At 42.6% G+C, this 27769-nt stretch overlaps 3 protein-coding genes across 8 annotated transcripts in view; 2 read left to right on the top strand and 1 right to left on the bottom strand.

Annotated features, from left to right (window-relative positions):
- The first annotated feature begins 314 nt into the window (after positions 1-314).
- On the top strand, positions 315-2714 carry LOC130111405 (uncharacterized). The gene is made up of 3 exons (XM_056278589.1): positions 315-330; positions 838-995; positions 2199-2714. The coding sequence occupies exons 1-3, from the start codon at positions 315-317 to the stop codon at positions 2670-2672; spliced, it is 648 nt and encodes a 215-aa protein (XP_056134564.1). The 3' UTR covers positions 2673-2714.
- Positions 2715-4572: 1858 nt separating this feature from the next.
- spring1 (SREBF pathway regulator in golgi 1) lies at positions 4573-14667 on the bottom strand. Its single transcript, XM_056288429.1, has 6 exons — positions 14098-14667; positions 13875-13977; positions 13606-13762; positions 12592-12743; positions 8954-9067; positions 4573-5153 (listed from the first exon to the last, which is right to left on the bottom strand). Exons 1-6 carry the CDS (start codon positions 14103-14105, stop codon positions 5070-5072), a joined length of 618 nt encoding a protein of 205 aa, XP_056144404.1. The 5' UTR covers positions 14106-14667; the 3' UTR covers positions 4573-5069.
- rnft2 (ring finger protein, transmembrane 2) overlaps positions 14668-27769 on the top strand; it is a 16074-nt gene continuing 2972 nt past the window's right edge. The window contains exons 1-9 of one of the 6 annotated variants that reach the window (XR_008810866.1): positions 14668-15078; positions 15988-16502; positions 17081-17157; positions 17261-17361; positions 17752-17905; positions 23192-23341; positions 25208-25273; positions 25947-26025; positions 27124-27225. Coding sequence is in view for 4 of the 6 variants with exons in the window: in XM_056288415.1 (XP_056144390.1) it covers positions 15032-15078; positions 15988-16502; positions 17081-17157; positions 17261-17361; positions 17752-17905; positions 23192-23341; positions 25208-25273; positions 27124-27225 (1212 nt within the window). In the remaining 2 variants the exon portion in view is untranslated. Of the gene's footprint in view, positions 15079-15987; positions 16503-17080; positions 17158-17260; positions 17362-17751; positions 17906-23191; positions 23342-25207; positions 25274-25528; positions 26026-26362; positions 26620-27123; positions 27226-27769 lie in introns of those variants that run through there. The other 5 variants (XR_008810865.1, XM_056288415.1, XM_056288419.1 and 2 more) reach the window with 5 other exon arrangements.

Genomic DNA, 27769 nt, shown 5'->3' with positions numbered 1-27769 from the left:
AAGAATTCAGTGGCAGTTTGTGGCTTTTCCTTAGTTGGACATGGCAAAGAACAAAATGCAAGTAAAAATGCAATGCCTTTAGAAGGAAAAAAAACAGCCTTGATTAGTTTGTCTGATATGTTCCTCACCAAAAGATAAGGGCTAGTCAGCGATGAGGGAAGTTCATCACACAGATCTTTGTCACACCGACTCACAGGATTGTGCAAATAAAGAATTTATTCTTGATTTGGACCAGGTTAATCACTGCTATAAAGATTTTGGCATTGATTTAACATATTTGAAACCAAGGGACTCAAGTGCTGCTGATGTTCAGGATGAAGGACAATGCAGGTGCAGTGTGCTATCCAGTATTATTATTTTTCATTTACTGCTCCAGTAGTTTGACCGAAACTGTCATGGGCTGTACAGGTTGATATTCTTTTTTTTTTTTTACAGGAACATGGTATTTTCTGAACTGTATAGTGGATCTCTTTTGTGGTGTTTATTTTATTACTGTCAGCTTATCGTACCACCTCTCATATAGGCTACACAGATTCTATTGTCAATATGAAATAACTGCACAAATTTCAGATGTAGATTTACAATTTTTTTTCTATTATACATAGGAGTCCAGAGTTTTGTTCTTACACAAAATCAGATTCCTGGAGCGTAAAAATTCACTTTGCAGATAAAACAGAATCTGTTTCTGACTGTCACTCGGTTTCTGAGCACATCTCGGAGCCATTGATAACCGAGGCAAAAGCAACTCTTTAGACCGTTGAAGCTGATAACTAATATTGTGGAATTGGCAACCATGAGAACTGTTAATTTGTGTCATAAAACGTTTTTTTCCCACAGGATTTAAAGGATGGATTTTTGTCTGGGTGATGATCCTGATGCATAGCTCGGATGGGGTACATCTGCCAAAGGAACATCCTTTGACAATGTTACGCTGCAGGCCAAAGCCCTTGGTAGCCCTCACTAAGACCCTTGTCAAAGAAAGCTTGACCATCTTTGTAAGTAGCCTGATCCTTTAGGTCTCCTTCCACTTTGTCTTATTGTATACCGTATGTCCGTAGGTCCACAGCCTTAATCACACTGGCACTGCTGAACTTTTCTCTAAAATTCTGAGTTCAGATTCAGTTTTCGGTCAGATGTGACAATAGTATATTTCAACATCACTTTGACATTAGTATAATGATAAATTATCATTATACTTATAATTCATTATAATTATCATTGATAATAAAGTATAGGTATAATGGTTGTGAGGGACACGAGGCTCTAACAGTCTCCGAATGGAGTCCTCTTCTGTATATGAGGAATAACTGAATCCCTTTTCCCTAAAAATCACTACATAAACAGCAGATCAGAGACTTTCAAAGAGAAAGGGGATATGTAGAGAATTGTGTAGGAGGGCAACTGTGTAGGACAGAGTCATGAAGAACTCTGAGAAGGGTTTTTTTTTTAACGTGATTTACCCAACAACTTAGTCCATGTAGCTGAGGACAGAGATTATATTGTCAGTCGTGGTGTGAAAGATATTTTCCTTTTTCATCACTTGGTTTAAAATTAGCCTACAACACACAATAAATGTATTGATGATGATTTGATTATTATAATTATTATGTTTATTGTTATCATTATTCGTATGTTTATTATTGTTTATTGTTATGTTTTTATTATGTTTATGTATGTTTGTATGCATTTGTTATCATTAATGCTACACTTTGATTTTATAAAATATTAATATGGAATAACCATTTCAAGTTGATCTAATACTTGGCAGATCTGAAGCAGGATAGGACACTGTAATCTTTCCTGCAGATTTCTTAATGCATAGTTGGATATATTTTTATCATAGGGGACAAAAATTTCCATCCTATCAATTCCTTTTTTCAAAATCTATTTTTTTTGAAATGTGGTTATAACTGATATTGGTGCTGCATTAACAATGTCTTCAGTTCAAGCTTAAGTTCAGTAGCAGCAAAGAAAGTTTGCACATGGTAGAAATTTGTCCTGGTTGGAGGCTTAACATAAAAAACACACAGACAAGAACCCATCATCTTAATGTGGAGATACCTAAACATCTGACATTAGTAATTAAAACACCTCTACATATTAAAATGATCAAAATATATTAATACTTATCTGCAAATATGTGGCCTTAAGGCAAATCTGATTCTCTATGTGAACACCCATTTCACCTTTCTTCTCAGGATGAAGCCAATGGAAAGCATCTCCCTCCTTGGATGCCGGGCTTTCCAGAGCTCCATGTCCCAAATAATGGCTCTAAACCTGGGTCAGCGGTCCAGTGTAGCTTGCTCTTCATGGCTCAAGCCCTGGAGGAAGTCCTTGAGGACCAACGGAATGACTTGAACCCTTATGATGTTTCACTTCATAAGAAACTCAAGGAGACCATCTTGATGGTCAACATGCTTAAAGCGTGTATGAAGGAGATATGGGGCGGCCATTGCTCCAAGAATCCCCAGCCACCCAAGATGCCCCTATCTGCAATGGAGAAGAAGCAATGGGGCCATACGTTGTTGAAGGACTCTGGATACTACCTTGATTGGTTAGTGCATGAGATCAAAGTCCAAATGTCAAAGGCCAGAGGGTCAAACGGCAAAAATCCTAAAACTGCCGAGCAAGCTTTTGCCAGATATTTAGAGGGGAGTGGGTATTTCCTGTAATTCTTAAGAGAGGTGAAAACCTGATGCAATGTTGCATGTGATGATGTGTATGATGATGATGTGTATGATGCAAGAGAGCCAACTGATTCATGGCAGCTTTTTGTGAATGTGAACACATATATCCTCTGCATTGCATTTGAAAATGGACAAATTAGTTGGTCTTAACATATTTGAAAAAAACCTGTTGTGTCATGCAAAATTATTTTGAAATTAAAAATAAAAAATTATATCCTATTCTGTATTAAATAAATTAGTCCTTTTTCACAGTTAAAAAATAAATAAATAACTGTAGTCCTATAGTAGATAAGAGGCGAGATAGAGCCATACATTAGATTTACTTACACAGTACCCTTGATTGTTTCCAATGTTAAGAGTTTACCAACTGAATCAACAATGGTGACGCTGAATTAAATGGGCAACTTGGTGGCAACAAACTGTTCCCATGTGACAGCAATTAATCAACTTGCCAAGGAATAAAATGAGAAGGGCATCTAATATATTTCCTAATTACAAAGAGTCTATTTTCTCCACCTTCAGAATGATTAATTGGTTTGCTCTGGCCATCTTTCCCATGTGAGGGCTCCACTTCGCCGGAGGTAGAAAGAGAAGCTGATAAGATTCATCTGTAGAGAACTACCGGTTTGGACTCCAATCACCATGTGCTGCGGCATAATTTGTGGACAGATGGACAGTGCACGGTAAGGCAGATCAGGCTGTCAAATCACACCATCACAGCCATGCAAGCTAACAATTGCTTTGTAGCAAAGATTAATGTGGCACTCCTCGCGCTCTTGTCGAGTTATCAATTAAGAGTTAAATTAGAAATTCCAACTTTTCATGGCCCTCAGAGAAGTTGGAGGTCCAAATGAACTGCCACCTGAAAGTAATGCGGGGTATCAATATTTGAATATAAAACTGTTTTAATTTAAAAACATTTTATTTAACGCAGTTTTTAGCAGGTTTTGTTTGCGACACCACTTAGTAATTTCCTTAAAGTATCTGTATTTTTCCTTTGCTCTGCTAAAATTGGTTTCTGACTGGATGCACACTTAACAGTGTGAGCATATGACAGCTTTTCACTGTAGAACAGTGAAAAGCTGTCATACAGTGGTCCACTGTTAAGGATCTGGAAAAACCTCACATCTTTCAAAAGCATGCTGTTTTTTTGGTCCTTTTTTTCCCCTTCTAAACTTTATTAATCCCCGTGGGGAAACTCTTTCTCTGCATCTAACCCATCCTTTTTTCTTTTTTTTTTCTGGAAGTGCAATATTCTTTTTCTGTATATCATGTCAATTCAAGACTTTGATGACAAATCCTTTTATGCATATAACATTTCCACATGCATGGGGATAGGCAGATTCTCTGTTTACCCCGTGACCTTTCTTTTTTTATTTAACCCATCCTAGCCGTGTAGCTAGGAGCAGTTGGACCAACTCCAGTTATTTCTTCCTGTTGCCTCGGTCAGGGGCACAGACAGGAGTATTAACCTTAAAATGCATGTCTTTTTTTATGGTGGGGGAAACCAGAGCACCTGGAGAAAACCCACTGTAGACACGGGGAGAACATGCAGACTCCACACAGAGGACGACCTGGGATGACCCCCCAAGGTTGGACAACCCCGGGGTTCGAACCCAGGACCTTCTTGCTGTGAGGTGACAGCGCTAACTACTAGGCCACTGTGCCGCCCAGTGCCGTCCTGTTGGAGAAGTTAGAGAATCTGGCATATATATATCAATCTGAACCAGCAAATGAAGCAACATTTAAAATTCCTTTATATCAACAGTAACATAATTACAGGGGCTAAACTGTCTGTTTTTCAAAGAGAGAGAGAATCAAGTACAGAGAGACACTATCCTCAAGTGTCATACAAAAAAATAGAACAAAATTATGAAAATTGATTTCACAGTCACTTTTATTAAATACCAATTCTATATGCATGCACAACACACAGAAGATTTAACACATTCTTTGCCTTTTCAAAATGTCCAATGTTACATAAAAACGGATGTTAATTGTGTTACGTATGCCAAGGTTAAACTTGAAGCCTCTTTTTCTATTGAATAGGTAATGCTGCAGATGCTGATGAATAAGCTGCCCTGCCTACAGTATGTAGACCTGATGATCATCACGGATGAATTAATGAAGCGTTCTATGCACTTATGAAGTGTAAAATAATCCAATTGTGTACAATAGTTGTCCATTTTGAGGTTGTTCTTGTGTTCTGATGAGCTCCATCTCTGCGCCACTGTATTCAAAATTGTCCAAGACAGCAATTTAGACGCAGAGATGTAAAGAGTTGTGATTCTTCGGCAAGCACCTCTGGGTGTCCTTATGCAGCGCCTTCTAGGGCAACTGCTCCTCTTGTACCGCCATTACCCCAGAGTTGATATCAGACACTCATCTAAGAAGGAGCTCTGGCGGACTCTCTCCATAACAGTACTTTGCTTGAGGGTTTCGGTAGGTGTTCTCGTGCTGAACGCTCTGTGAGACAGACAACATGGATTATACACAATTCAGGCAAATGCATTTACATATTTGCATTGTTGGCTCAGATATCGTGTCCCGCTATTGTTTCTATTGGTGCTGCACACTTTTTCAACCTGCCTTGCTGTGCACGTCACCCCTCTTGTGTCCTCACACTGGCTCCCTGTGTAAGGACACCCTCATAAAGTTCAAAACCTTGCTGTTGGCATTCCGGGTAGTTCAAGGAACTGCGCCACGTTACCTGCAAACTAGGGGTGTAACGGTACACAAAAATAAATAAATAAATAAAATCACAGTTTGGTAGACACCTCGGTTTTGAAGTCATGGTTTGGTACGTTTTCGGTACATCGAGGGGAAAACAAAGAAAACATATAAAAACATTTTTATGAAAGTGTTTTACTGAACAAACTAGGGTATGGCTTTGTCTTAAATAAAAATGAAAGTCTGTCAATACTGCTGCCAACCAGCTGCAACCTACTGATAAAGTAACTCACGAACATTCTCTCAAATAAATAAAAAAATATACTAAGATAAACATCCATTAAGGTGTAGCATTTAGAAAATTAGCAGTTTTCAGCTTCACATTAGGACTGTGCAACATAAATATTCTCTCAAATAAATAAACAAGCGCGAAACCGTCCAGACCCACGGCGCATCTGATGTGAGTTGCGAGCTCATCCTAGCGACGTCTCTACTAAGGGTCCTTGTCAGGTTGTCCATGAGTGAGTGAGTGACCACAATTTGCTACTCATAGCCCTCAGTGGCAATTGCATGGTGCCATGGGAGAAATATCCATCCGTCCACCCATTTTCCAAGCCGCTTATCCTAATTAGGGTCACAGGATGCGGGAGCCTAACCCAGCAGTCATTGGGTGGAAGGTGGGGAAACGCCCTGGGCAGGCTGCCAGTCCAGTCCGCAGGGCAGACACGTTCACATCTAGGGACAATTTAGTGTGTCTGATTCACCTGACCTACATGTCTTTGGACTGTGTGTATAGTAAAATAAATATCGATTACGGTGCAGCATTTAGAAAATTAACTGTACTTAAATTGTACTGGATCTTCAAGCTCTGGTTTACCTGTGTTTGCCATAACTACAAAGCTGTGCTGTGCTAAATTAGCGGCACTCTTTCTGTGGCATGCGTGTGTGCGTGCATGCTTAGTGGGGTGGCTGAACATACAACGTACAACCCTTTGCTCAAGTTGCTAGGGGGTAAACTCAAGAGTTTTGAATTAAATTCTGCACACACTAAAGTTCGGCACATGCAGCGGTTAAAGCAACGCCACCTTCGTTCGCAACACATGCATACCGAACCGAAAGACCCATACCAAACATTTTTGGCATGAATACATGTACCGTTACACCCCTACTGCAAACACATTAACATTTACACTACAGCTCAACCTCTTCATCTGGTAGGCTACTATCTGTCCTCTACTAGGGTGACAAGCTCTAGGTGCAGACTATTCTCTCCCCTGGCCCCAAAATGGTGGAACAAATTCCCGGTGTCCATCACATCTACTGACTCACTTACTTTCAAGAAAGGCTTAAAAGCCTTTCTCTTCAACACCTTCCTTAATCATTTTAAGTGTCCTCTACTGGCACTTAGCTATGAATATGAATTGGTGCCGCCTCCTCCCGAAAATATTTTTTCTCCAGCAACCTGAAATCTTTATGCAGCGCAACTTACAATGTGTGACAAACTTGTGAGTAACCCAAGTAACCAAACGACAAGAGGGCAGGGGTTAAGGAAACCGCATGCAGATGACGGATGTAAATATCTGTAAAAATATCTAAACTACAATTGCTCATGTATGATAAAGAAGTGCCGAGTAGGGAAATAACAGCCAGCCACAGCTTTATCAGCCCCCCACCCCCAAGAAAATGACGAAAAGTAATATAACCATTTAATGGTGAGCACAACAGATGACCATGCATGTCTACAGGGTTTCTGCGGGTTTCAACAAATTAAATTAAACAGTTTTTAAGACCATAATGAATACAATTTAAGACCTAGTTCATTTTCATACTAGCAAAAAAAGTACTAAGGATATGAAGGAAAATCGGAGTCCCAGAATTACTTGCAAAGTACATGAATTTATTCACATTCAACATGAACATGACTACACAGAACTGTATGTATGTATGTATGCAAGAATAAGTGTGTGTGTGTGTGTGTATGAATGTATACACAATAACTACGCTACATTAATCTGAGCACTTCTCCCTTGGCCATAATCTCCTGTGTTCTTGAGCTCAGCTAACTCTTCCTTGCAGCTCTCCTCAGAGCATGTGACTTTTATGAGCTGGGCCATCCCGACTGCCAGCCTTGCCCTCAGCCTCTTCTGCAAACCTGTCTGCATCTCAGGCCAGAATTTCAGAAACCTCTTGGATGGTTTTCCTTTCCTTGTTTTAGTTCCTGCAGCTAATCCACAATCCACTATTGCCTCTCTTCTGGCCCTGTGCATCAGACTCCTGCTTCTTTCTCTCTCGATTGAGGCGAACACAGTACCTGGACCTGGCTGATGCCACACAAGTCAGTAGCTCTTTAAGAGGGGAACGTTGGTAACCCCTCCATGTAGAATGACAATCACACACAAGCCTGTGTACAACAACAGTGTCCTCCTGCATGTTTCAAGTCTCCACTTCTTTGTTCACAGAAAAGCCTCTTGAGATGAGCTCTCACTTAAAGAAATCTGCCAATCCAAGTGGCGTAATGTAAGACATTTCGTCCTTCCCACACTTGAAAGTTTTAGCAATGTTAGTCTCAGGGAACATGGTTTGAAACAGCTCACCTATGTCTTCACTGCTTTTATATGACTGATGTTTTGCTACTGTGTGTAAAGTCCAGAGCACCTCTGGTTTTAACACTGGCGTAGAGCCAAACGTTATCCGGAGGTCGCTTACCGGAGTTGCAGGAGTTAACGTTTTTAGTGCAGAGTGGGTCAAGCTGGGGCCAGACTTTGGTGATGCTCCCATTGTGAATACAGAACAATATTGGATGACGGCAGGTGTTTACTGGTGGCTTTTTACGGCAGCTTTATGATTTTCTGACTTCCCATGCGACTCTAACGCCTATATACCTAAAGCTCCTAATTTGAGCGTTTTCTTGCATAAAGTGCAGCGGGCTTCAAATTCGTAATTTTCAACAGGTTTCAACCAAGCACTAAATAAATGGGCTGTCCTCGAGCCAGATCTCGTGGAACTTGCACTTACTCATATTAGATGAAAGTAACGTTACCAGAAACAATGTTAACTTACTACTTCTAAAAGTAGCTATTTCTTTGATACGAGGACATGCCACGTTAGCCCACACACCACAACGCGACACACTGCTCCGATAAATTCTGACCGGGCTGCACAGTTTGCATCAGTGCTTATTGGTTCCATGTTGGTTTCATTTTGTAGGTTTGTTATAGCGTGATCAATACAAATTTTTCTCAAAAACACATTTAAATGAGAGACTGAAGTTAATGCAATTTCATAAGCCAATCCATTTTTAAGACCTGTCAAAATTATAATTAAGACATTTTAAGGCCAAAAATTAAGACAATTTGATTTTAGACTTTTTAAGGACATGGGGAAACCCTGGTCTAAAGCAACAACAAATGTCTGCACAAGTTTATGTTACAGACTTGTATTAACCAAACTCCCTAATCATGCCTTAGGTCAAGACCATTGAAATGACAGTATAGCAAGATATGAGATTCTAAGAAAAATACTTAAAAAGAGAGAAAACTAAAGATCTGTGGTTCCATCTGCAATATCACATCTAGGCTTTCTTGCACATTACATACTTGTGAAGAGGTTCGACACTTGGCCAGGCACAGCTCAAAGTGGTCCTCAACAGCGGTGAAGAGATTCTGGAAGCCTTGGGCTGCACGATTCAGGAAGTGCTCGAGCAAAGGTTGCTGAGGAAGAGGAAACAGATAAGAGAGAGGGAAACATGTAAATTAGGCAACAAAAAAAGAAAAAGAAAGTGCTGAATTTGCTGTGTTTAACACAAAAAAAAGCCCATTCCTCCACGGGTATGGGTCTCAATATCAAGATGACAGCTTTTACTCCCACAGACCAAAGATGTAAACGTTCAGTGAATCAGAGACTTTAAATTGGCCCAACATAAGGATGGCTTGTGAGTGACCGTGTGCCATGGACTGGTGACAAGGACACACAGCAGGGTTTAACTTAGCTTAAAGTTTGAACAAATAAGTTTGAACCTATTTTATTACCGAGATATTTTTGCCATAGTATATGCCTGTGTTTTTAGTGGTTTATTTTTAATGATTTATTTTCAAAATGTGCTTTAGCCTGTCGCATTTGTCTTTGCCATATGCAGTTGAGGCTAGTGTGCCGACTTGCAGAGTTGCAGTTTCAGTGTTGCGAAATCATATCATGGATTTTATTGGTGAAGAACTCTATCAAAACAAAATGACCGAGGACAAGTGACAGTGATTCAGTTCCCACCAGTTCTGTCTTGAACCCTGATCGCACCATCTGTCTCACCTCCAATGACCACAGAAAGCCGACTAGTCCAGAGAAGCTGGAATTGCTAACACCACTGTCGCTGTATCCAGATGAACTGATTCAACCTTCTTCGAACGCTGCTGTCATTCCACAGACTGAGCCATTCCAGCCAAAGGATTTTAATTTTCCTGCCGGGTGTTTTGTCACGAAAACCTTTTCAAGATCATTCAAAGCAGGTTGGTTCCAGCTGTGGAAATGCCTTCACTATATGAAAGAGGAGGATTGGACACTTGTTCTCCTCTGCTCCCCCACCCCAAGCAGGCGTCTCGTTTCTGTGCATAATGCCAAGCATTAATTGCTGTGGCCACTTTGAAATGTGTTTATGGTGTTAAATTGTTACATTTGGCTGCTTTTTCACATCTGCTGTTTAATCATCTAGGCTACATATGCCTTCATCAGCCATTGTAGGATGACAGTTCATAGACCTGAAACGTGTTTTCGCTGCAGTTTTCAGGAATCAGGAACACTTTGTCATTTCACTTCATGCACTTGGGTACATGAAATGAAACAAAATGCCATTTCCCCCAGCCCAAGAAAGTACAACACAAAGACAAAAACACAGCCAAAAACTACGAGAACACACATCTCCAAACTAACACATATATCAAAACTAAACAAAAAAAAAAACACTGTCCAAGGGAACGAATGCCAGCCAGGATGAATATCAGAACTGTCGGTCTGCATGGGCTAGCAGTTAGCTTAGCCCACCCCGCTTCCGCATCCTGTTAGACCACCCTTGTCGTTTCCTCCTCGGCACAGCTCCAGGCAGAGGCTGTGGTCCCCGGGCCCACCGGACGAAGCAGACCAAGCTCTCCCAGCCGATCCAGTGCCAACTCTCCCAGCCAGACACTCTCAACACACCTCCCCGCACTCCTCATGATGACATCAAAAACCCCCACAGTCAACGCCAGGTGAGGCAGTTGCCAGACCGCCCTCGATGTTACTGGAACTGCCGGTCTGCATGGGCCGGCAGTTAGCTTAGCCTGCCCCGCTCTCCCAGCCGATCCAGCGCCAGCTCTCTCAACCATCAAACGAAGACAAACTTAGACGTGGACAAAGACACTGCATGGACGGTACTGGGTGAGGCTGCTGCAAATGTGAAATTGCGCTGCCATCTTCCCACACTGGCACTGGGTGAGGCCGCTGCAAACGCGAATTCACGCAGACATCTTCCCACACTGTAAGTGGAACACACTTTACAGTTTTTGATAATTTTACACTTTTTTACATTTTTTTAAACTTTTTTACAATTGAGTTGGAGATGATTTCGTTTGACAAAAGGGGGGCACCCTAGAATAATTCTCATAATTCGCAAACTGCCTAGCCTTTAATTTTAATATATTTATTGAAATTTGTGAGCTTGCCCGGATTTTGTCATTTCCACTCCTCTTGGTAGGTGTGCAGCACTGTGCAATGATAAAAATGATAAAAAAAATGATAAAAAACAAGGGCTCCTGCCGATGATTGACTCTGTCCTAAAGCCGAGCCTTACTCAAACCGCCTCCAGGCCAGTGTCTTAACAAGGCAATAACAAACCCCATTCTAACGGACCTGGTGACAGGATGCAGCAAGCCTCTTTCAATCACAGAGAACCAGCATTTCCGACAGACACTTCCATGCTGTGTATGTGTGTGTGTGTGTGTGTGTGTGTGAATTAACAGTAAAGCGCTTTGAGTGGCTGTTGCAGCTAGAAAAGCGTTATAAAAATGCATCTTGATTGATTGATTGATGATAAAATTGTTTCTCATTTAAAAAGGTCTCCAATACTCTACAGTGCCACTAGTGGCGCTGTGGAGAATTGGAAGAAAAGAAAAGGGTATTGTTTGTATCCTGTTTCAGCACATACGAGAGGATGCACATGCAGACCACAAGCACAGGGGTGATGTATTACCCATTTCTGCAGACAATATAAATAGGAAGAAGGAGACAACAAAATATCAACTGAAAGAAGCAAACCAGCTGTACCAAAAGCAAACAAACGAAATCCTGACTGTAACATTGAACTGAGAAAACAAAAGGACAAAGAAAGAAATTATGTAAATATTGATAAGGCCATTCAAGAGTTGTTGGTGGAAATGCACTAATATCCACCAACAAAACGAGAAGATTCCAAGCCAATATAAACAATGTAGCTTTTAAAAAAAAAAAGAAAAAAATTCCAAAAAAAAAAAGCCTTTGCAAATGTTTTATGGAAGTAGGAAATGCATTTGCCACGTTTGTTAGACCTCGAAGACACATAATGTGTTTTGGTGATAAACTGGTTGTTCACGAGTTATTTACAAGGGTAACTCAATGGATACCTTTAACGTGGCTTCTGATACATTGTTTAAAACTGAAAAGTAGATGTTTCGTGTGCAGGATGATTTGCATGAGCTTCCCTGAGGGTTCAGCGCGCTAACCAGTGAACAAAATATAGGCTGTACTGCATTATCAATAATATAATCTATATTTTAGTCATGATTTTGTCAGTACATGTCCCGTAAAGGCTGAAGAGTATAGTTAATAGTTGTTAAATAGATATATAAATTAGCCAATCTATTCAGTTTAATGTAAATTTGTACAGCATTTAGTATTACATCATTCTATAGATATATGCCACTGACAATTTCAGCATCTCCAACTCAAAATTCCTTCTAGCGTCCTTGATTGGTGACCTGTCCAAGAGTGTCTCCCTGCCTTCTCCCCATAGCATACAGCGTAAGCCTCAAACACCCATGACTCTGATTTGGAAGAGGTGGGCATTGAAAATGAATGAATGGATGGGCTAATCTGATGCCAGGCATTTCCAATTTCTGCCTCCATAAGATATGTGCACCGCAGTTGCAATCACTCAAGAAGTTTACAGCATGTATTCAAACCGACTTGCTGCTCACCTACTGAACAGCGTCCTAGTGTTGGCAGGTTACAGTACCTTGTCAGGCTGGAGGCAGCAGGACACACAGTACTCGTAGATGTTACAGCAGCCATTGGCCAAGCAGCTTTTACAGATGTACTGCATGGAGCTGGGGGCATTTACGTTACAGCAGCCATTCACCAGTAGGTCCTTTCTCTCACAGACATAACCTGTACAACATTAACAGACAATCCATAAATCAACAAATCAATGAAACTGTATTTATTCAAACCTTATTTTGAACATAAAAAATGTTTTACATGAGAACAGAAAAAAATCAAAACTATACAAAAAAAATTCTAAACAGAGAATACACATATTTCATATAATGCAAAAAAAACAAAACAAAACTTGGTGAATACAACCCACAGTTAGAGTAAGCGCCAAGACACAGAACCCCCCCCAAAAACTCACTGTAATGCTATGATTATCTTATCTTATGAACTCAAGCAACGTCTGCCATGATTTGGGTGGAGTGTTTCCCAGTATCTGTTTGAGTGTGCTGAGCACTGTTGGGGTACAGATACAGGGCGCTGAGGTGCAAAAGCAAAAGTTTTGTTTCCTCCTCTACAGCAGTATTGATTAAACTCCTGTTATGATCCACTCATGACCTATAGACCATTTGTTATTGCTAATGTTCAATGTTGTTTATGTGAAGGGTTATTATGCATCTATGTATTGAATGCCTCTGTGAATTTCAACCGTTTCTCATGCAAACATTGTGGGATCAAACAGGTGTGTGTTTCTGTGTGCATCTGTTTTTTATTTGACTACATTGCAGTGTTTAAGTGTGCCATGCTTTAAGTCTTTACTTGATGAGCTCTGTGGAACATGCATTGGCTCTGTGGAAAAATAATTTTTCTATTAGGATAAAAAGGTAACTAACCAGCACACACATGCCAGATATACACACATACATATATACATCAGTGGGCTTTAGAACCTAAGAAGGGTAACAGTCCAATATGACAGAGTAGGTTCTTTATCCATCACTGGGTCCAGCAGCGAGGCATGGTTGCTTGCATCACTCACCAAGTTCATCTGTGAGTAGTGCCTTGCCTTGGATGGAGTTTCGGCACTGAGTGATCTGCCGGCTGCTGTTGCCCAGGTTGAAGCGGACCTTCCAGGAGATGCGATGGTCTGAATCCCGGACCTCCAACAGGGTACGGTCCCGTATGGTTCTCTCCTCCTACAAAAGACAGAAAACAGAACCCTGAAAAACTCAATGTGGTGCTCTGAAAATCTTGACAGCCGGCCATACGTTCAGAGACACCTGCCATGATTCGGATGGTGTCCTGTACCTGTTTGAGTGTGCTGGTGAGGAAGTAGATAAGGGAAAGTCCAAAGACCACACCTAGAACCCAACGCTTTCTTAATAATCGACGTAGCACCATCATTGCATGGCTTTATGGGGAGAAGCCAATGACAGCGACCAATTTATTCCAAAAAAGGTTAAAACGTCAAACCTCTGCAGGTCTCAATTTACAAGCTAAGATTATTGTTTAGGCAATATATGATACCTACGTGGTCATGGGAGTAACAGACCCTTTAAATGACAAAAAACAAACAAGTCGCTAGCTTGCATAAGCTTCGATTACACGAAGGGCAACTGCATTTCGATTTACGAATTCAGCCAAGTACCTTAGCTAACCCATTTTGTAGGTTTATTAGCAGCAAGTCAGCTAAAATGATACAGCCCAGAAAGAGCAACACATTGCAACCAAGCTAAATACACTATTTAAGGACATAAATGTCTGTACGGGTGTAGCTAGCATACAGCTTCGGTATTTTGCTGGCAAGCTAACGTTATCTGAACATAATAGGCTGCCTTGATAGCCTGACCGCTACGAGTCGTTAGCATTTAGCGACCAATAGATAGGCGTCAACGAGTAAAAACCGAAAACAGCTAACGCTAAATACACGTAATAGATCACTCTGACGCTTCATATACATCTCCCTTAGACAATTAAAACAGACAAACAACAAAAAAAAGAAGCTCGGGCGTGACTAGAACTAGAGCTTGCGCCACACGACTACTGTTATTTTATTCCACTGGGTCCGACATTCCTGACCAAAACAAAGTACCAACGCGGATGTGGCGTGCCGTACGGAGGGCACTGATTGGTCGATAGGCGTCTGCGCTGACGTCATACAGGAAAAGCCCTTTCTTCTTTTTTTCTATTCCATGACGTCGACGCGTTTCCTCCTGACGACCGAGAGCTCATCGCTCCGGCACTATAAAGCTAAAGACAAATGCGTAAGGATAACCAATTGCACCGATTCAGGTAAAAAGAAAAAAGAAAGTGATGCTGTAGCGTACCACCCGGTGGTCGTGCGTAAGAACATAATCGTAGCAAGGGGTGACAAGTTGTAGGTCGGCTACTCCCACCGCCACGCTGTTGATGTTTTGTCGCCCCGCATCCACAGGACAGGATGATGTGGTGATGAGCGGTGTGCCATGCAGAGGAGACACAGCAGCAACACGGATGGCATGCCCTCTGAAAGGTGGGAGGATGAGTTGTCACGGAGAGGCTTGGGTCTCTGCAGCCCGGTTCCTTTTTATGTGATATTGTCTTGACAATCACAGACAATGAACATCTTGGTGCCAATTTGATACATGTTGCGGTTTATAATGTGTTGTGAGTCGACGTCATGGATTTTGAAGGCTCCGTCCCCTCTTGTTATGCGAAAAACTGCAATGCTACAATCATTGCAAGAAATGTACAACAAAATGCGCTTGTTGCCTGATGTGCCATGAAAGCTTAAAACACGAACAGGCTTCCCTGAGTAAACGTTCAAGCAATTCAAATTCAGAGATGTAGAAAACATTGCACCAAACCTCCTTACAGCACCTGTTCATTGTATTCTAACACTGGGATTAAGGGGAAATGCGAAATCAAAATTGTTAAGACTTAGTATCGTGATTTTGCATTGAATCAATTTCCCCCCACCCCTAATTTATAGGACACTGATATTGCATAAACTAGATATTATAGACAAAAAGACAGATGGGTTCTTGTCTTCAGGGATAACATTCTTTTCCACAGTCAAGGCAGGTCGCACAGCACAGCAGATAGAACTTGAAACGTAGCACACTTAAACACCACATGTTACTCTCAAACACAACGAAAGTAATAACATAGAGATACACAAGGATAAACCCAACAACATTCATCTAAGCATCAGCAAATATCAACACTGACAATCAAAACATATATAGCTTCTAAACCCTGCAGTATTCACAAACGCAATCAACATAGGACCCTGTCAATATTGTCAGTAAGTTATGAACATGAACTGGACATAGAATTATATGTAATACATTGTATGGTCTTTGTGCATTCAAAACCAAGGAAATTCGTTGTCTAGTTTCTCTAATGGATTTTTTAATATTCTCCTACATCTCTTGCACAGGAGCCGTAGCCAAACCCTTGGGTCAGAGAGCAGCCTTGATGAAGGCAGTGTGTTTGATTGCTTGAAGCCTGACTCAACCACCTCACCCCAGCAGCTTTTCTCTGGCCTAGTGGGCGTCCCTTCTGGCTCTGTCTCTTCTGCTCCCTTCCAGGCTGCAGGCCTTGTCCTGGGCTCTTCCCCAGACGTCTTTATCCAGATGACCACCTCGTCCAGGGAGGAAGGGGGGCCCCACCGCTCAGAGGGTGGGCCCTATATTCCCCGACCCCCCCAGAACCACCACCATCACCACCACCACTTCCACCACCAGCCCCTGCAGCATAGGACCTCCTCTTTGCTCCAGCAGGCCACCACAGCAGCTGGCTCAGAGAGGCACGGCTCCAGGGAGGAGGCCCAGGAGGATCCATCCACCCCAGCTCCGGCCTTGTCTGAGCTAAAGGCAGTGGTCACCTGGCTCCAGAGGGGCTTCCCCTTTATCCTTATCCTCCTGGCCAAAGTCTGCTTTCAGCATAAGCTAGGTAAAAAGATTCCTCTCTGCACTAGTAATGATGTTTACAGTATTAAGTTACAGACATGTCAGTGACTGCAGCTTTCAAGATGATGGTGTTAGATGTTCTTCAGTTTGTGATTTTTTTTAAGAGTTGTATAAAGAGTGTGCTGCAATCCAGGCAATCGGAAAGATTAATTAAGGAGAGAAAAAGTGTCAGGATTTGCTTGAGCCAAGGAGGTACTGACAAGTTTATTCCAGGTGATGGACGAAAAATATATCCATCAGTGAGCAAGGTTATATAGTAAAAGCTTATTTCTGTCACATGTCATTAAACAGCACAGTATGTTTTATGTTAGTGGTATTTCAGAGTCGACCAGTCAGATATTGTAATAATAACCAAATTTATTTCATGACACGCCAGCTGCATGCAAAGTACGTGTAGGCAATAAGATCCCATTCCATTATCCAAACTGCTTATCTTGCTCTCTTAACTATATGAGAGAAGTATTTTAAGAATTTCTGAAGCACGCTATAGCAGATGAATGATTATCACAATGTACAATTTATTCTTTGGACAAGTGATTAGGCTGCGCCTTTCTTTCGCAGGTATAACTGTGTGCGTGGGGATGGCCACCACTTTTGCCTTTGCCAATTCCACATTTAAACATCAGGTGTCATTACGGGTAATAAGTAACGGCCGTCTTTTTGTTGTTCATTTTATACAACTGTGGACAACTAGCCACATTGTAAATGTCATAATTGTCATTGTGGCTTTTGTATCACCAGGAGGAACGTTCTGTGTTTGTTGCTCTGTGGATCATGATCTTCCTCACGGGGAACGTAGTGTATCTCTACTACACCTTCAGTCAAGAGGAGCTTTACAATAGGTAGCCTGTGGGAATGGGATTTTTGTATATTTTCTTCTTTTCGTGTTGGGCTCCACTTTTTTGGTTTTTGGTGAATTTCATTTTGCATTATCTGAGCCTTGTCAAAGTTTGTTTTGCGTTGGTTTAGCCTTGTGTTTTAATTCAGTTTGGGTTGTATAAGCCTTTCCCCCCCCTATTTTCTTTAGGGAGTGCTCCTGTTCATGTCTGTTCTTGTTCTGTGAGTATTTTGTGTCATTGCGTTCATGCACATATTTAACTGTTTTTTCGTTCTTTTTTTCCCAACATATATATGTCCGTCTGGCCCTCTCCATTTTTACACATCGTACATCGTACGTAGCGGGTGTGGCGTCTGCAGTAACAAGCCTTCTTGAAATGTTGTCTCTCCTCCAGCCTCATATTTGCTAAGCCCAACATCAACAGCTTCGAGTTCTTTGATCTGATCTGGGTGGTGGGTATCACCGACTTTGTCCTCAAGTACTTCACCATTTGCCTGAAATGCCTCGTCCTCTTCCTGCCCAAGATTCTCCTGGCCTTCAAGTCCCGGGTAAGAAATCAGCAGTTTGAATGTTGTTGTCCATGTCCTTTATGGAAGATAACCGTACAAAAAATGGCTCGTCAGTTTAATCCACATCACAGGAATTAAGAGCTCTTTTCAGTTGGACCTTAGAATTTCCCAAAGATGGGTGTCCGGGTAGCGTGGAGGTCTATTCCGTTGCCTACCAACACGGGGTTCGCCGGTTCGAATCCCCGTGTTGCCTCCGGCTTGGTCAGGCATCCCTACAGACACAATTGGCCGTGTCTGCGGGTGGGAAGCCGGATGTGGGTATGGGTCCTGGTCGCCGCACTAGCGCCTCCTCTGGTCAGTCGGGGCGCCTGTTCGGGGGGAAGGGGGAACTGGGGGGAATAGCGTGATCCTCCCACGTGATCCTACATCCCCCTGGTGAAACTGTCAGGGCAAAAGAACCATCTGGCAACTCCACATGTATTGGAGGAGGCATGTGGTAGTCTACAGCCCTCCCCGGATCGGCAGAGGGGGTGGAGCAGCAACCGGGGAGAAAAAGGGGAAAAAATCCCCCCCCCAAAAAAATACTACATCTTAAATCTGGTCATGTCAAAGTTTTTTTTTCACACAATGGGAGTCAGAGTTAAATTACGTTGGTGCGTTTTACTCATTCACATGACAAGCAGTGGGCTTTGTGCAAATGCTTATGTGCACAGATCTGCTCTGAATGAGTGTGTGGCACTCAGATTCAGCTGCCCTTAGTTTCATAGTCTTTTCATAGTAATTAACTTTACTCATTGTAGGTTTGTCACTTGCATTCAGCATCCGAGGCCCTTGTGTGACAACACATTTGGTGTTGAATAATGTTTTGTGACTTTGCTGTTGTTTTTCTCCTATTCACTTCTTGCGAGAAGAAAAATCCCAACCCAATGAAAAAGCATCAGAAGTCTTCAGTAATGTATCAGAAGCACAGTGGGAGCTCCATGGAACCCGAACTGCCCTTCCCTTAAAGCTTATGTATGCTACAGATGAGTTTCTAACATGTTCAGCTATGTGTGTTTAGGGGTGTGTGTTAAAGTGTTTTGGGGAGCTTGGCTGTCAGTGTTATGGGCCTTACTTCCCATGTTAGAAGAGAAAAACTGGGTGGAAACTGTGATGGAAGGGCGGCTGGCTGCACAAGGCCAGGGTAATGCCAAAGGGTCACAGTGTGCCGCTGTTTTGTATTCATAAGGTTTTTAATGGTACTCCTGAGGGGTGTGTGTGTGTGTGTGTGTGTGTGTGTGTGTGTGTGTGTGTGTGTGTGTGTGTGTGTGTGTGTGTGTGTGAGAAAATGTACACTGTGTCTGTATGGAAATATGTGTGTGTGTGTGTGTGTGTGTGTGTGTGTGTGTGTGTGTGTGTGTGTGTGTGTGTGTGTGTGCGTGTACGTGTGTGTGTGCGTGTGTGTGTGCGTGCTGGTGGTTGGGGGTTTGTCACAGTATGTGGATCTTATTTTCCACTGATAAACAAAGCTGCAGGCCTATCACAACCATGGCTGCCTACATTTGAGCTAATTTTCCCCTGAGGGGGTTGTTGAGGTGAGGTCATACCTTCCCTGAGCTCGACCATCACCTAGACACACACACACACACACACACACACACATACTCTCTCTCTCTCTCTCTCGCTCTCTCTCATGTTCACACTCCCAAAAATTAACAATTTTTATACTTGTGATGATCCTCATTGACTACATTCATTCCTGAGCCCTTAAACCTAACTCAACCCTTAACCCTTAACCCTAACTTAAACCTTACACTAACCTTAACCTAAACTTAAAGCTAATCCTAACCAAGTCTAAACCCTAAAATAGACCCTTGGAAGAAGTAAGGACTTTCCAGATTTCCTTACTTTGCAAAAGTGTCCTCCCTCTGGTGGTTAAAAACTCAAATTGGTCCTCACAAATATAGCTGAACATGAACACACACACACACACACGCACACACACACATACTCGCAAAACTATACTTGTGGGGCCCCCTCATTGACTACATTCATTTCTTAGTCCTTAACCCTAACATTAACCACGCGAACTACATGCCTAACCCTAACCCTTACCCTAACCTTAACCTAACCCTAATTCTAACCTTAACCCTAAAACCAAGTCCTAACCCTAAAATAGACCCTTTTACTTGTGGGGCCCCATAAAATGGCCCCACAAGGTAGGTGGTTTCTGGTTTTTCTATACTAATGGGGACCAAATGTCCCCATTAGGATAGAAAAACATGGTACACACACACACACACATGCACGCACACAGGCACACATACATGCAAACACTTTCGCATGCTTACACTCACAAACGTGCAGTAAACCTGTACTCATACACTCTTAGCAGCCACTCTTGGCATATACATACATGCACGCACATACACAGAGAGCCTCACAACCATCATCATACGCTCCCTTATCCCTTTCATATCCATACAGACGCACACAGACTCTTGCAGCTTTGGAAACACATGCAGTGTGTAGCTTCGGGGACTCCCAGTCCCTGTCGCGGAACTTTCTCCACTCATCCTGTCTTGATCAACCGGGGAAAGGGCCGAGTGAGGGCCGAGCGAGTGCCCTCGCTGTCTTCTGAAGTGAAGTCACGGCGTCATCTGTTCCGCCTCATTAGCGCACGCAGCCGAGTACGTGCTGCTAATCCGCGTTAGCGCTGCAGTCTGTGCCGGTCTGCAGGAGTGATAGTGCGCAAGCCCACAACAGGTTTTGGTCTGGTGTGTCAGGTTTCATCTTAGATGGCTCATAAGTTTTGTCTCAGGACAGACTTTCCTTGAGTTGTTTAATTTTCTGTGTAGTTGCAGTAAGCGTCCATCTGTGTAGTTGTGGCGTTGCATGTATTAAGTTGCTTTGGGGACTTGGGGTGTGTTGCTCCAACAGTGTGCTGTTCTTCAGTCAGCATCAGTCTTTGGTTGGTGGTTTTTGGCCCTGTTTGTGCCCCCCTCCCCAGGGAAATGCAGTTTGTAATATCTATTCTGTCGACCTCAGGCAAAATTTAATGAGTTGGGGTTTCTACAGCTGAAGGAGGTAGCTCGGCGGGAGAGAGACTGTCGCTTATTAAGCTGTGTGTGTGTGTGTGTGTGTGTGTGTGTGTGTGTGTGTGTGTGTGTGTGTGTGTGTGTGTGTGTGTTTGTGTGCAGAGCGTAGGGGTGGGGTCAAGAAACCTCAAAATGATAACCAAATGAGCAGGAAACAGCTGAAACAGGGCCTGGTACGGAGCTCACTTAAGCTCCTTGGCTTGCGTCCAAGTCGTAGATTTGACAGGGTTTTTTTTTTTTTGCGTGGGCGTGATGGGCACTGTGGGATGCAAGACTGAGGGGACAATGGGGAAGATGAATTGCCCACTAGCAGAGGTCTGTCTCCCCTACCAACCTGGCTGCTTGAGGCCCTTTTCACCCAGAGTCATCAATCTCTGTCAGCCAACATCCAGGAAGTCATTATCCGAGCTGGGGTGCTAGTGCCGGGAATTAAGTTTGGATTTACTTTGACCATCTAAGCCCTCGGTTTGCTTAATGTACTCTGTGGCAGCAGGGACCTTATTGAGAGGTCCAGCTCTCTTTTTTGGACGGGACCGGTCCTTTTAAGGAGACGTCTGTCATGGGACTAACTTTGTACCTTGCCATTTTGTGTTCTGGACCATTTTTTTGAAAACGTGCCACAGATGAGAATTACTTTCTTTTTGTGCCTTACTTAATCGTTTAACCTATACAGTGCAAAGCAGCTCCTTTTCCCGTCCATCCATCCATCCATCCATTCGTTATCCAAATCGCTTATCCTGCACTCAGGGTCACGGGGATGCTGGAGCCTATCCCAGCAGTCATTGGGCAGCAGGCGGGGAGACACCCTGAACAGGCTGCCAGTCCATCACAGGGCCCACACACACACACACACACACACACACACACACACACACACACACACACACACACACACACACACACACACATTCGTACCTAGGGACAATTTAGTACGGCCAATTCACCTGACCTACATGTCTTTGGACTGTGGGAGGAAACCGGAGCACCCGGAGGAAACCCACACAGACACGAGGTGAACATGCAAACTCCACACAGAGGACGACCTGAGACGACCCCCAGGGTTGGACTACCCAGGGGTCAAACCCAGGACCTTCTTGCTGTGAGGCGACTGCACTAATCACTGTGCCACCGTACTCCTTTTCCCATTAGGTCATATTTTTTGCCTTGGAGCATCTTTTTTTTTACCACATCTCTTGGACATATGTTCCCAGGTACAGGGATTAGAAATGAAACATGTCCTTATCACTAGTCAAGCTATTACACCATTTGTGGGTGATTCTTAAAATTACTCAGCAGACATTTTTCCAATCATTCCTTTTACTCAAGTGTTTGGATATTTGACACGACACAGAATATTATCTGCCTCTCTAAATGACTATAGTCCCAGCCCAGTGGTATTTTATTCAATTAACAATAAACATAAAACACACATCACTGTTCATAGAAGCAAGTCACTTTTATGTTTTTCTACGTATTCGTCTTCACTTACTGGGGTGTTTTTGGCAAGTTGACCCGTGTATACATAACGTGGCTCAGTCAAACCCATTCTCAGACTGATGCTGTTTGAATCTTCTCTTTATTTTACCACTTTGTTCATCATTAGATTAAATTGCTAGCTTAAAAAAAGTTGCCTGCTGGTGCGTTTTCAAGTGTAGTTGTGAGTCCTGATAAGCATCCACAGAGGCGAGCCCTGCGGAGGCGAGCCCTGCGGAGGGTAGGCCTTAACATGGTTGCAGAGCAGCAGGTGGAAGGAAAGACCTGCAGCCGGTCTCCCTTGCAGTGCAGGGAGATTGCCGGCGCTGCCGTGGAGCCCCCTCAGCGCCGGACAGCAGCCATGTTGGACCCGGACGCATGCCGTTTGACGCTTTTAGCGCTGCGCTGTTCTCCAAAAGACAGAGTGCCCAGCAGCTGTGTAGCGCCTCCTGCTTTTGTGGCTGGTCAGTGAGCGCGTCAGAAAGACTGATTATGTGTCAGTTTAATTAATTATTAAAGAGTTCCTCCTTCTTTGGTTAAGACCTGAGTTTATCAAGCGGTTGGAGTTTCTCAGCCTTTGCTGTTATTCTTCTTCAGAAGCATTTGCGTATATATCATTGAAAAAGTGATGTATGTGTTGTTTTTACTTGTCCGTCACGAAAAGTACACACCTCGGTTTCCAGGCTCAATGAAGTAGTCATTGAAACTACTTGTACTCCTTTGAATTTTTTTAAAATTGTGTGTATTTGTGTGTGTGTGTGTGTGTGTTTTTCAGGGTAAGTTTTATCTGCTGATTGAGGAACTGAGTCAACTGTTTCGGGCTCTGGTGCCCATCCAGCTCTGGTACAAGTACATCATGGGGGAAGACCCTTCTTCCAGTTACTTCCTGGGGGCCACGCTCATCATCATCTACAGCCTCTGCAAGGTAACGACTCAGCTTCTAACAAGGCCCAGTGGCTCGTCGACATAGTAGCTGTTACGCCATACAGGAAAGGGTCATTAATGGTTTATAATGATGTTATTTTTAAGCATTTGCCTAAAAGCTATGACGCTTCATATTTACTTGCAAACAAAGGTCCTTTTTGATACTTTCTATCAAGATTTTCTAAGGAAAATTATGCAGTACATAGCATTTTACAACTTCACCACAGTAGCCAAGAGCAGTGAAAGGAAGGCAGTGAGGAGTTTTAAGAAGAAGTAAAGTTGTTGTAGCTAACAAACTTGACATAGCAAACTAAGCTCCTAAAGGCCCGTACCAACAGACACTACAGAACTGCTAAAACTTTGGTTCAGCTGTGTTTTTTTTCTTTGGCAGTGGAGATGCTGCTAACACAGCAGCGCTGCAGTTGTCATGGCAACCGTTTCATCTCAAATGAATGAGTTATACAGTTGATACCTTTGGTGATACAGTTACCAGTATCACCATACAGCAGGTATCAGAATATTAATAAAGAACACCCCATTCAGGATTGCAACTTTAAGTGCAATTTACTGTAATTACAAAAGTAGCATAACCCCCTACTTCTTTGGTCACTATATATATATATATATATATATATATATATATATATATATATATATATATATTTAGCCTGTTTCATGTCATAAGCAATCGTCAGCTGTCAATAAAGCGTCCCGTGTAGCTTTATAGACAGCTGATGATCGCTTATGGTATGAAACAGGTTTGTACTGTCTCATAAAGAATTTACTTGACTCACTGGATTATTTTGCTCCTTATTTGTTGAGCACTTTCCCTACCGTCGAGTTCTTTTAACAAAGTTATATATATATATATATATTTGGCCAGCAGTGGTCAGCGCGGTCGCCTCACAACAAGAAGGTCCTGGGTTCGAGCCCTGGGGTAGTCCAAACTTGGGGGTCGTCCCAGATCATCCTCTGTGTGGAGTTTGCATGTTCTCCCTGTGTCTGCGTGGGTTTCCTCCGGGGGCTCCGGTTTCCTCCCATAGTCCAAAGACATGTAGGTCAGGCTCCAGCATCCATGAGACCCTGAGGGCAGGATAAGTGGCTTGGATAATGGATGGATGGATGGATAATGGAATAAAAAAAAGTTGTGTGTGTATGTGTGTGTGTGTGTTTTTAAAAAAGGCCAGAAAGTGAGATCAAGTTAGAAGTCAAAACCTGAACAGGTTATCAGCTCAGGTTATTATTAGTTATTAGTTTGTGTTATTGAGATAATGAGTGACTTTCTCAGTGGGTGCCCTGGAGAGTAAATCAATGCATGATAACCAAAGTGTCAGACAACATGAAACAAGCTAAAGCATGTGAGTACAGTTGTTAGGCAAGACAATGCATACCATAATGTGCAATCAGAATCACACAAAAGACAGAATAATGTATACGAGGCAACCGGTCCAACCAGCTGGCCTTTAGATTTAAACTTAATCTGAACCCCTGCAAAAGAGCAGAAAGTGTTGGTTGGTTTGCCACAGCATCCTTCAGCAAAAACAAAAATCTCTCAGAGAGAGAGGGCATAAAAAAGAAGACAAAAGGGTTCAAGCTGCTGTGCGTCAATTCATGTTTATCATGATGCAATACAAAGAGAAACAGGGAAACTTAAGAGACGTTAGATTGGTGAGTCAGCTGTACTGATGTCAGCAGGATAGTTTTTACTTCTTTCTCAATAATCATGAAATGAATCAGTAGATCCTGCGTCTTGAATATATTTCAAGAGCAAGATATGACCTATTTATTGAAGATCGGGGAATTATTTCCCTGTAGTGTGTCATGTCTCTTGTCATTCTAATTTGATTGTATTTGATGTTTACTGCAGTCCTTCGACATCTGTGGTCGCTTATCCGCCACACACAAGGCATTCGTCAACCTCTGTAGCTCTCAGGTAAGATAAAATCTGCCCCCTGTGGTTTGTCTAATTTATATCACTAAAAAAGCCTTTGGAAACGTTTGAAATATTTGCTGTAATGGGAAAATGTGCAACAAAATTTCTCCTTTAAGACCAAGACGCTCATTATGACCGTTTTGGATTTTCAAAGTTTAATAACTTTGTGAAAAAAAAGTGCAGACCTGTCGCTCCCTGAATTCTCCTAAAATTGCATATATTTGCATTAATTATGAAACGTATGTTTGCCGCCAGCCAAATCAACATGTACCCTGGCTCTGCCAAATGATGGAAGCTAAGCAGGTATGGGCTTGGCTAGTACTCGGATGGAAGACCTCCTGAGAAAACCTGAGTGGCGTTGGCAGGCCAGTAGGGGACAGTCTTCCCCCTGGTCCTAATTTAAAACAAAAAAAACAAACAACGAATATCAATGCCCCAGTGCAGTGACGAGGACGCTGTGCTGTAGAAGATGCCATCCTTCGGATGAGACATTAAACCGAGGTCCTGACTCACTGTGGTCATTAAAGATCCCATGGCACTTATCACAAAGAGTAGGGGCTTCCCCGGTGTCCTGGCAAAATCTCCAACGTGGCTCTGTCCATCTGGCCACCTAGTCACCCCCCCCACCACCACCATGTAATTGGCTCAATGACTCCTCCCTCTCCATCTCAAGCTGATGTGTGGGGAGCGTTCTGGCGCAAAATGGCTGCCGTGCATCATCCAGGTAGTGCTACACATTGGTGGTAGTTGAGGTGAGTTACCCCACTTCAATGTAAAGCGCCTTGGGTGTCTAGAAAAGCGCTATATAAAAATGTAATGATTATTATTACTATTATTAAAATGAGTTTTAGATCAATTGCACAAAAAAAAAGTTATGATAAGATCTACCTAAAATGACCATGAGCGGTCAAAATGTCCGCTTGTAATTTGCGCGTGATCTTGCGCATCATGTCACTATTTATGACATGTTGGTTGCACCATTTCCTTCGCTAAGTTCATCGCTCTGTCCTAGAAACACACTAGCCTTTTCCAGCACAGACAAAAAGTCTAAATTTGATTTTTGATTATTGCCAACATGTCTGGTTACAGGCGCTGTTACAGACGCACCATGACTACCACCGAGGCGCTGCAGTATTTACAGGCGTTGGACAGCGGTCATTTTAAATTGTTTGAAAATAGTATTAAAGTTGTTAAAATGTTAATTTTGGTGTCAGTCGTTTCTTAACAGACATACTAACATATGCAATGCATTAATATCTCAAATGAGTATTTATCTTGACAGAATATAGAGTTATAAACCGCGGCGGTCAAAATGACCGCCCACGGTCGTTCTAGTAAGTTTTAAGTTCCGGTCGTTGTTTGGGACTGTTTCAATATTTATTTTCAGTTCTTTTTTTTTCTTTTTTTTACATTTCACGTTTTATAGGTCTTGTTATGTTTGTTAGATTAGCAATATTTGTTTTCCATTTTATTTTTCAGGTAATATTTTCACTTTTTCCAATTTTGCTATTCAAGTTCGACCATGTCTCTCTGAAGTTTAAATTGTTTAAAAATAGTATTATAGTTGTTAAAATGTTAATTTTGGTATCAGTTAGTTTCATAACAGACATACTAACATATGCAATGCGTTAAAATCTCAACTGGGTATTTATCTTGACAGAATATAGAGTTTAAAAACCGGCGGTCATTTTGACGGCCCATGGTCATTTTAGGTAGGAGTGAAATCCCGGTCGTACTTGTGTTAATGTAATTGTTGACCATCCTGAGCGAATGTTTGGTGTCATATCAAGCCACGTCTTTCCATCCGGAGCGCTCCCCATGTGACGCTCACCCCCGTCCTGTCTCCCCAGAGCTACGGCGTGCGGGCCAGCAGCCAGCAGTGCAGCGAGGCGGGTGATGTCTGCACCATTTGTCAAGCTGATTTCAGAGAGCCAGTGGCCCTTCTCTGCCAGGTAACGACTCGCAGTGGGAACACGGAGTGTGGCGATCGAATCAAAACACCGATTCGCTGCACATTCTTGTGTCAAGTGTGGGTGGTGTGTGTGTGTGTGTGTGTGTGTCTGTGCTTATGTGTGACACCAATTTCATGCACGGTTAATACGATTTCTAAAAGCATCCCCTGTGTTGCCAGCTGATTTTAGTAGAAATGTGAAAATTTGACCACGTCCTCTGCTAGTTTTAACTGTTGTGCTGGACTCCCATCATTCTCTGTGTGTGCTGAGTTACCAGCCTACCTAAAGGCCATCCATCCATCCATTATCCAAAACGCTTATCCTGCTCTCAGGGTCACGGGATGCTGGAGCCTATCCCAGCAGTCATTGGGCGGCAGGCGGGGAGACACCCTGGACAGGCCGCCAGGCCACCACAGGGCAATAATATTAAAACTTTGAAAATCCAAAACGGTCAAAATTATCGTCCTTGTCGTTCTACTTTAAAATGCCGGCTACAAACGTGGGTATGGTGGCTAGTGGTGAAGTTGTCTCTCCGGATAGCGAC

Source organism: Lampris incognitus, chromosome 1 (genome assembly GCF_029633865.1).
Source record: "Lampris incognitus isolate fLamInc1 chromosome 1, fLamInc1.hap2, whole genome shotgun sequence".
NCBI lineage: Eukaryota > Metazoa > Chordata > Actinopteri > Lampriformes > Lampridae > Lampris > Lampris incognitus.
The sequence above is the reverse complement of the archived record's forward strand: the minus strand, read 5'-3'. Positions and strand labels throughout refer to the sequence as shown.